Source organism: Rhinichthys klamathensis, unplaced genomic scaffold, assembly GCF_029890125.1.
Source record: "Rhinichthys klamathensis goyatoka isolate OS25496 unplaced genomic scaffold, OSU_Roscu_1.1 h1tg000015l_1, whole genome shotgun sequence".
NCBI classification, from domain to species: domain Eukaryota; kingdom Metazoa; phylum Chordata; class Actinopteri; order Cypriniformes; family Leuciscidae; genus Rhinichthys; species Rhinichthys klamathensis.
Genome location: NW_026606567.1, coordinates 2114560 through 2124810, shown reverse-complemented (window position 1 = coordinate 2124810; position 10251 = coordinate 2114560). Strand labels below are relative to the sequence as shown.

Below are 10251 nucleotides of genomic sequence, written 5' to 3'. Positions count from 1 at the left end.
CTAAAATATCTCTTTTTGTCTCCACTAAGTGCCTCAAACAAAACTCCTGGACATCTCTTAAAGAGTCTACGCCGTGAACCTCGCATACTTTTGAGAATCCTACGTTTAGCTGATCTTGATAAATGCTCATTGTCACTCATGTAAACACAACAGTTTTTCTTCCGCAATCACACGTCTGCGCTTTGTTTCCCGGCGGACCGAAAATAAACGCGACACTCGCACCCCCCGGAAATCCGATAAAATTCAACCAATCAGATGACGACTTCGACATTCCTGAAGGGTTTCCAGTTAAGTGTACCATATGCATCAGACGTTTAGCCAACGTTCCGTGGGCGTGACGTCTGAGGCTGAGACTACTAGCCTAACAGTTCCCTTAAAGGTGCTCTACGTAACTTTTAGCGGCCTCTAGTGGTGATGTTTCAGATTGCAACCAAATTTTACAAGAGCGCTCGTGCTCGAACTCATAGACAATACCGTCTATTACGCAAATATCTCGGCGAATAGCCTACTTGACGGATTCGGCGAGCATTCAGCTCGACCATCTAGTCGAGCTGAAAAGAACCATATAAGTTCCATAGTTTTTGGTGGTGTTTTCGCGGAGATATTAGCAGAAAACCATCGGGCGCGCTGCAAAATTGCGGACGCCGGTGACGTCACGATCTCAGAAGAAAATCGCCTGTATCTCTGGAACGCAAAGACCCAGAGAGCTCAAATTCGGGGGAGAAGGTCCCAGGGGAACCCTTGCCCGAACGCTAGAGTGGCGGGCCTCGAGGATGCCCCCTACCGGATCGCCGTTCGCTGGGACCCCCGATTTCGAACGGCTATAACTCGGGGAGCCGGGCGAGTTTAAATAAATGCTGTTTATAATAATATGATTTGGTATAGTAAATTACATATTACAAATCAAATGTAAATTCTTTCTTTCTTTCTTTCTTTCTTTCTTTCTTTCTTTCTTTCTTTCTTTCTTTCTTTCTTTCTCAGTTCAGTGATCAAAATGCCTTTGACATCTCACTTCTATAAATTAAATGCAGGCACAATACATTTTTGTAACACTTATTATTATATACTATGATTATATGTAATTCACACACACACACACACGTACGAACACAGTCAAACCAAAAATTATTCAGACGCCAGATATATTTTTTTTATTTTTTTTACTAGTGGGTACAGGACAATAGTTAATTTATGTAAGTGGGGATAGACAAAAATAAACTAAACTGTAACATATTAGGCCTATATACCAAAACATTCTTCATACAGTGGACTACCAGTAAAATATTCAAAAACCAAAAATTATTCAGACACTTTGACCTGGGGCCTATACCATGAAGCCGGTTTAGGTGGCTAGCCAGCTATGTTTCAGCTTAGTTTCGGCCAACCCTGGATTTTAGGTACTATGAAAGTAGCTCGGCTTTAATCGGTGTTCGTTGCCATGGTACCTTACGCTGCACGGCTAACCTGCTCCGGGGCAGGTTAAGTTCTGGATTCGAGATCTCAGACTGAAGTTTGACCAATCAGCTGTAAGCAAAGAAACATAGGTGACGTAACTAATTCCCAGTGTTTGTTGCAATGGCTTTACATTTTCTTTCAAATCCTGTGGACATCTCAGCGCAAATTGTTAGACGAGCACATCGTAGAGAAAGAGTTTTTAGCCGGACAAAATCCCCTTGCCTTTCCTGATAGTGTATAAAGATACAGAATTCTGCGGAAGGAATATCTTATCTTTGCGAACTTCTTAAACCGCACATAAATAATTTAACACATCGAATTCATGCACTTACTGTACCCTAAATGGTATTGCGTTGCGTTTTTTGCAAGTGGTAGCCTACATACTTGCACGATCGGTGATGCACAGAATCTAGGGGAAAACACGGTTTGTCGAACTATTCGCAAGGTGGTCCTCGCTCTGCAGGAGTACATTAATAGTTTATTAGTGTTCCCCAGACATTTATTGACCATGTCCATAAGAGAGGGTTTTTATAAAATTGCCGGTAAAATATATTGATAGGGTGACATCACGTTTTTTTTTCTTTCAAAAAGCAAATTTCACAAATGTACTATATAATACAGTACATGTTGCCTTAATAAAAAGCCCAGTGCATTCACCTCAGCAACTGTCCCAGAACACAGACAGAGTGTCTTCATCATTTCCTCCTCCCTGATAAATAAAAGTAGGCCAATATGTTTCTGGTGTTCTGTCTGCTGCATACTGACCTCTGTGTGGGAGACTGTGTGTGTGTGTGCTGGCTTCAACAGGGACACTGCATTTCCCTCGACTGCAGAACATACAGTCAGACATATTTAAAACTTAAAATAGTAATGTATCGCACACGTATTTAACACATCGACTTGCTTCGAGGAGCCGGCACCAGGGTCAGATTGTACAGCACCTGTAATCCCATCCATAATCGGCCGTCCCTTATTCCTATCAGAGCCAACTCAGTGTATTCTGGAGGAGTGGCCCTCCACTGGTTTTCTGAATTTCACTCTTTTTTCGGTTTGCCTCAAACAAGTGTTAATAAAAAAATAATAAAAGGCTGTGTGTAAATACTTACTAGGCTCAATTATATTTTTATATTTTGTCTTTATCAGCTGCCAAGAACGTTTGGAGTTGCATCTAAAAATCAATGAATATTAATCTTTATTAGTATATACATGCACATTTTTTTATATATTATATAAATATAGGCTATATTTCACACACACATACATTCATAGCTATATATAGGCCTACATCATTTTACATGAATAAAGAACGTATTTATTTAGCTTACACATTAACACAATCAGCAATCTTTCTCCAACAGTCTTCTCTTGCTTTGGCAGCAGAGACCGTATTGTTTCGAGCTTGTAATACATATTTAAATTCATCGTAATTCTGAATGATTATCTCTTGCTCCTCCGCGGAAAGAAAATATCGCTCTCGCTCTATCCATATCAAACGCGATTGGTTGTTCGGTGCCAACGTCACTTTGGTATGTGCACGCGCTCGTGGAGTAATCATAGCTTAAGATCAAAGCCCATAGTCAAAGCCTGAGTTGACAGAGAAAGTTGATGAGCTGCGTCATGGTACCAATAAAGCCTGATTGCATCGGTTTGGTTTTGTCAACTCAAAACTAATCCTGTAACTCCGAGTTTGTTCAGCTACCTTCATGGTACAGGCCCCTGACCATGTTTGCTTGAGTGTTTTTTCTTTGATTGTTAATGCGACATTTTTACACCCTAGATTGAACAAAATTAAGCATTGCTTGGTAATTGGTTGACCTACATTCATTGGTATTATCTAAGTTAATTGTGTACTTAAATTTAACAGCTGCCAGCTATTCAACCTAATTCATTTGTGAGACAGTCTAACAGAAGGATGGACAAAACCAGTGAAATATCAACTGATTTGATAACTAATAATAATTTATACCATTTTCTATACTATAGCGAATAAACTGTGATAATGTGAGAAATGTTATCTAGGTGTCTGAATAAATTTTGAATAAATATATATAAAAACCCTACAAACTCTATCTGAAACGGGCTATAATGTAGAGGACAATGCACAATTGAAAAGAAAACAGGGGAGCATCCGAACTACGACACGGACCCATGACTTTTATTTTGACATCTCAACAGTGAGTACTGCTCAAGCCAATGAGCGCATGTAATCATCCAGAGATATTTACTCAGCACTTGTAAGTAGATCAATAACAAAGCCCGTCTCCCATATTAGACATTTTCTGTAACCAGTTTTGCAGAAACGCATTGTTTTGTATTTATTTTATGGTTGTATGAGCGTTGTGCAGTGAGATGGAGGCGTTGTTGAAGAGAGAGTTGGCCACATCTGTTTTGAAGAGCACTGGTCATTCAGGAGGAGGATGCATCAGTGAAGGCCAGAGCTTTGACACTGACACTGGCAGAGTGTTCGTCAAGATCAACCACAAGGCGGAGGTGCGCGCGCACACATGCACTTGAGCTCGACGCTTTGGATTTGCATCGCTAGTATCTTGCAATGCTACTTTATGTGTGTCTTTCTTTGTCATCAAACTTGGAATAATAATGTGATTTGGTATAGTAAAGTACATTACGTATCGAACGTAAATGCTTTTACAGACAACTTAAGTCTAGTTTTAACTGTTTTAACTGAAAGTAACTTCTGGCATATCTAAAAAAAAAAATAGTCTCATGATACCAAAATAAATATGAAAATGTAGGATACAAAACTGTTTTTGAGTAAATATTTTCAACATTTTCTAATTGTCTTTAGTATTTTAATTGGTAACACTTTATTTTACAGTGTCCATAAGTATGTTACATGGACATGGCAGTAAATTGTGCATAATTACATTCAACTAACCCTCTGAGGCCCTCAACCAAACCCTAACCCCATGTTGTTAATTAATATTACTCGGTACTTAAATATATAATTGCACTGTAACAATGACACCTTAAAATAAAGTGTAATCTTTTTATTTTCACAAATTGTGAATGTACTGCTTCCATTCATTACAACTTTGTCTGACAGTCTTTATTTGGAAGTACATAAACGAATGATCTTTATGCATTGTAATTATACATTATACGTACTAATATGTAGCTTATAGATACATTTATTCTTTTTTACCTTTATGATGTTATTTCTGTTTTATATTTGAAAGTACATTATCAGCTAATGATCTGTTGCACATTATGCAATGTCATTTTATATACAATATTTATAACGGTAACACTTTACAACCAGGTTTAATTAGTTAACATTAGTTAACTACATTCGTTAACATGAATTACCAATGAACAACACTTTTTTACATCTTAGTCAATGGTATTTTCAGCATTTACTAATACATTTTTAAGAACAAAATTATCTGTCAACATTAGTTAATGGACTGTCACTAACATGAACAATGAAAATATATTAACTAACATTAACAAAGGTTAATAAATGCAGTAATAATGTATTGTCCATAGTTAGTGAACTTATGAAACCTTGTAAAGTTTTAGCTTTATAACTATTTGAAAGTAGTAGTACACAAATTAATGATTTGTTTAGCATTATATTATCATGTAATAGTATATGATTGCATTTTAAAGTATCAATATATAATGTAAACTGTCTATCAGTGACTATTTGAAAGTAAATCATCAACTAATCATTGAACTATTTCTAATCTCTCTCTCTCTTTCTTTAGGCTAGACGGATGTTTGATGGAGAGATGGCGAGCTTGGAAGCGATCCTGTCCACGAACGCAGTGAAAGTGCCCAGGCCTGTGAAGGTCTTGGACCTCGAGAGAAGTGGAGCTCTCCTCGTAATGGAACATGTGGATATGAGGAGCTTAAATAAGTAATCATGTGAACCCATAGAGCTTGTTTAGGATCATGTAATAGGACTGAGAATTGGGTCAATGTCACATTAACATTGTGGGCATTGTTGGATAATGCTCCTTTTAAAATATGTAATGTTTATGTGCTGTAGATACTCATCAAAACTGGGGGAACGACTAGCTGACCTGCATCTTTACAACAAGAGACAGATAGAGAAACAAAACAAGGAGCAGCAGACTGTTGGTAATGTTTTTTTGTTTTGTTTTTTAATATTGCATCTATGGAGATTTTTTAGTGCCATTATTATTTATCATATAGTTTCTGTATTTAAAAAGGGAAAGGACCAGGACAGTCTGAGGTTGAAACAGCCAACAGGTTTGGGTTTCACGTGAACACATGCTGTGGTTATATCCCTCAGGTCAGCATCTCTGCTCTGTATGCTGTCTGATCATAATAACAAATGGAGGGATTTATATTCAAACGTACTTTGCAATCTCTCCTTTCGGTTTTCAGGTAAATGACTGGCAGGATGATTGGGTGTCCTTTTACTCCCAGCAGAGGTTGCAGCACCAGCTCGACTTGGTGGAGCAGTCGTACGGAGACAGAGAGGCCAGGGAATTGTGGTCCAAACTCCAAGTAAACCAAACAGCTCAGATTTTTATTCCAGCAAAATATCATGCAAACACAAAAGATATTGGGTCTCATTTACTAATAATTGCGTACACTATTCGTATATACACATTTGAACTTCTCGCAAAAACTTTTACGCACATTAATTAGATAACCTCGTTCTAATGTTGATGGATTCGGAGTATTCTAAATGAGCGACCGCATGCCCGAGGTAAATAATTGACATAAAACAATCCCAAACCATGTCCATATAAGGGCATTTCACACACCCTTTTCCCTCACACCAACATGACACTCTCTACAGACACGTTCTCGCCAAAGAGTACGTGCAGCAAGATCTCAGAGCAATGCCAAGAGTGGCATCCTCAAAACAAGTTCAAATGCATTAAACACCTTTTATATAGACATTACAGACCTCTGTTTTGCCAGCTGTACGTACGTGTATCTGCGCCTTTATGCGGAGCTACCTCGCAGCATGAGCTATAACGCACCTTTTCTTAATCTCTTACTGATAGGCCTATATGATATCTATCTTTTTCTATATATCTATATCTATGTTGAAGATTTAATCTTAACATGTTTATAAGGCCACCAAGACTATGTAGTCTTTGTGTTCAAGTGGTTTCAGTTCTTTTTTCGTAATTTAGAATACATTTTAGAATGTAAGTTGATGAATCATGATTTGTTCATTAAAATGTTCGTACGCAGATTTCACGCAATAAATTGTGAATGAGACCCATTGTCTCCAGTTTTTTTAAACGGAATAAACATGGGTAAAACTATTTTTAATTTAAACATTAAAATATACATTAATGTAATATAATAGACTAAACATTATATTAATGATGTAAAAAGCAAAATATGAACTATTTTGGTCCTATGCTGAATAACTCATTAGTGCATGTTATTCCAAAAAATAAGCAACCAAAACAAAAATCTTTGTCTTCATAATCTTTCCTTGAGATGTTATAACTTTCTGTGCCTCTTAAACGACTTTCCAACCCTTCCACTCCTATAATCTGACTACATTCTGGTATAAAATGACCACTTTTCAAATCAAATCAATTACTGATTGATTCCAAAATCATCATTATCATTTTAAATTGTATATCGTTCTTTTTATTTTTAATATATGATGTCATTTAATGGTACAGTTGTAAAATGAAGTGTAAACGTACACAACTTAAATTAGTCATTTGATATGTATCCATAATTTTTCTCCAACATTTGCTCAAATATATTTAAAAACGGAAAGTCCACATTATCCATTGACAGGGACAAACAAAATAATGTTTGTTAATGTAACTTTATTTTAAGGTGACGTAGTTACACGTCACTGCGTGTACTTGCTATAGTAATAACAGTAAATTATGCATAATTACTAAACCAAACCCTAACCTGTAGTTATTTAACATTCCCCAGTACTAATTTGAGCAAGTATCATGTAACTACGGCACCTTAAAATAAAGTGTAAAAATAAAAATAAAAATTCACTTAAATTTTCATTTACTCCCCGTCACGTTGATCCAAACATGTAGGACTTTCTTTCTTCTGTGAAACACAAAAGAAAATATTTGAAAGAACATTGGTAACCATAGAGTTTCAGTTTCCATTGACTTTAATTGTATGGACAAAAAGACAATGGAAGTCAATGGATGCCAAAACTGTTTGCTTATCAACATTCTTCAAATTGTCGTCTTTGATGTTCTATAGTAGGAAGAATTGCACACATGTTTGGATCAGCATGAGGGTGCGTAAATAATGACAGGATTTTCATTTGTGGGTGAACTATCCCTCTAATTTATAATGTTGCAGTCAGTAAATCTTCACACAGTGCTGCATATATATGTCCTTTTCTTTGTTTAGCTGAAGATCCCTCAGCTGTTCACAGATGTAGAGGTGGTTCCAGCGCTGCTGCATGGAGACCTCTGGGGAGGAAATGTGGCCGAATGCTCTGATGGTCCCGTCATCTTTGACCCAGCATCGTTTTATGGCCATTCGGAGTACGAGCTGGCTATTGCCGGCATATTTTCTGGTTTTGGGAGCTCGTTTTACAATGCTTACCATGAGAAGATCCCCAAGACCGCTGGGTTTGCAAAGAGACAGCAACTATACCAGCTGTTCCACTATCTGAACCACTGGAATCATTTTGGTGGGGGTTACAGGGGCTCTTCTCTACGGATCATGAAGGATCTAACAAAGTAGATGCTCTTTATTAAAGGATCCTTCTCAAGTCTTCATTTATGAAGGTGGATGATAAACTAACTCGAAGTTAGTCACACACTTTGAATCGAACATCACCTGTCTGATGGAAATGCATTGACAAGATGAAAATAATTTGAACAGATTGAAAAAATCTTATATATATATATATAGATATAGATATATATATATATATTATGTCACCTTATATCATGCGTTTTCCATCCACTGGCCAAAAATAAATAGTTTAAATGCATCATTCCCTTTTTGCAAATTGCACTTTAACTTGACTTCATAAATGGGCCATTGTCTTTTCCCACAAATATTATATGTATGCAAATTGTGTAATATCCAAAGTACACATTTCTAGTAATTGTGCAGTTAATTATCATATTGTATTTTCCGAAAGTTTTGGAATATTTTTCCTCTCCCCAAATTTGTCACTACCGAAACACAATAATAAATAATTTAATGAGAAAGCTTATATTGACCTATTCATATTTTGTTTACATCTACCTTCTAAAAATATTTTTTGCTATTTAAAAAAAAAAAAAAATGTTTTCACAGGTAAATCAATAACAATTACAATTTTAACAATATTACAAGTGTAATTTTATAAGATTTGTTGTATTTTGAATCCAATCTTTCTTTGTTAAAGGCATTACGTTAATCATACTGATTTCAAAGTTAAGGATTCATTAGTTTGATATACATTGAACCAAACACTATAATAACACCTTAGTTGATAATTCAATATGCTTTATTTTAGACAAAACATGCATGTTTCTGTCGTGACGGCACATTTTCGGTAGTGACAGTAATGCTTTGGTAGCAACCACATAACAGAACACTACTAAAACATACTAAGGTACTAATGATTTGCATAACTGTATTAACATTTAGTTTATTTTCCCCAAATAAATGACTGTGTTCCCTTTTGTCACTACAATGATGACATGTTTCGGTCATAACTGTTTCGGTAGTGACAATTTTTTATTCTTTTGAACCTAACTCAATGATGCTAATCAGCACATGGTTAACTAGCACAGTTCTGAACAGTTGTACACACAAAATAACTCAATTTTATCGAATAACACTAAAAAAAACAAGATGTCACAACCGAAACTTCACCACATGTTTCGGTAGTGACTGTTTTGGTAGTGACAATTTTAGATACTTTTATGGAATAACACCCCAAAAGGTTTGCTTAATTGCAGAAAAAAGGTGTTTGGTAGTGACGTTCCTTAAAGGGGTCATATAATGCCATTTTTGTACAAGCTAGTATGATACTTTAGGGTCTAAATTAAAAGTTTGTAATATACTTTAATTAAAAATTCTCATTAGTATTGTAAGAAAACACTTATTTTACCTGGTCAAAAACAGCTCTGTTTTCAGCACGCCGTTTCAGTGCATATGACTTTAAATGATAATGAGCTTTGCTCACCCCGCCTCTCTGTTCTGTGCGTACACCGTTTGTAACACAATAACACAATAACCATAACGCGTTGTTCAGTATAAACGTTGGATTATGAATTATATTGAGAACGTCATACATAGAAAACATGCCGTAATGTACCCTAAGTGTAAACCTTAGACGCATTCATTGTGAAGCGTGCAGCTAGCGATTTGCAAAGATTAACATAAATATTAATATTAAGTTTAATAAAACGTTACACTCACTTCAGTTCTTCTAGAGGTTCAGCAGGAACACGAATAGCTGGTACCGATCCTTTTTTCATGAGCAGCTTCTTAGCAAAACCAGCTTTATACTGACCCTCGTTTATAAAGCAGTCTGGTGTGTGAAATGATTCGCGCAAACATGAAAGCATTGACGTTGCTCGTGGGGAATATTCCCTTCGAAAACAAACTCGGCCACTGCGTCTTCAGCGGTTCGGATTTAGGAACATTAAAATGACTGCTGTGTTCGTTATTAAACCCAAGAACAGAACACCACAATCGCTTAGACGCCATTCTGCTCATAGACAGTGCTCCAGCTATCAACAATGACCGGGACTGCTCGCTCACGAGCGAGGGCGGGTCTGTGTTGAAACGAGGCTGTCAATCAACAATCGTGGGAGGGGCTTCCGAGCGTGTGACGTCACA

The 10251-nt window shown here is 36.6% G+C and overlaps 1 protein-coding gene across 3 annotated transcripts; it reads left to right on the top strand.

Annotated features, from left to right (window-relative positions):
• The first annotated feature begins 3567 nt into the window (after window positions 1-3567).
• On the top strand, window positions 3568-8277 carry fn3krp (fructosamine 3 kinase related protein). 3 transcript variants are annotated; one of them, XM_056272664.1, is made up of 7 exons: window positions 3568-3689; window positions 3791-3945; window positions 5184-5335; window positions 5468-5559; window positions 5652-5734; window positions 5830-5952; window positions 7813-8277. In XM_056272664.1, the coding sequence occupies exons 2-7, from the start codon at window positions 3805-3807 to the stop codon at window positions 8149-8151; spliced, it is 930 nt and encodes a 309-aa protein (XP_056128639.1). In that variant the 5' UTR covers window positions 3568-3689; window positions 3791-3804; the 3' UTR covers window positions 8152-8277. The 3 variants fall into 3 exon arrangements, with proteins under 3 accessions (XP_056128639.1, XP_056128643.1, XP_056128631.1); XM_056272668.1 differs by lacking the exon at window positions 3568-3689 and having other exon boundaries at window positions 3699-3945; window positions 5875-5952; XM_056272656.1 differs by lacking the exon at window positions 3568-3689 and having other exon boundaries at window positions 3701-3945.
• The last annotated feature ends 1974 nt before the right edge of the window (window positions 8278-10251 follow it).

Bases quoted from the DNA above. Each gene is read 5' to 3' on its own strand.
- fn3krp (XM_056272664.1), top strand. From the start codon at position 3,805: ATGGAGGCGTTGTTGAAGAGAGAGTTGGCCACATCTGTTTTGAAGAGC. The intron at 5,735-5,829 runs GTCAGCATCTCT...TTCGGTTTTCAG, and splicing joins GCTGTGGTTATATCCCTCAG to GTAAATGACTGGCAGGATGA. The intron at 5,953-7,812 runs GTAAACCAAACA...TTCTTTGTTTAG, and splicing joins AATTGTGGTCCAAACTCCAA to CTGAAGATCCCTCAGCTGTT.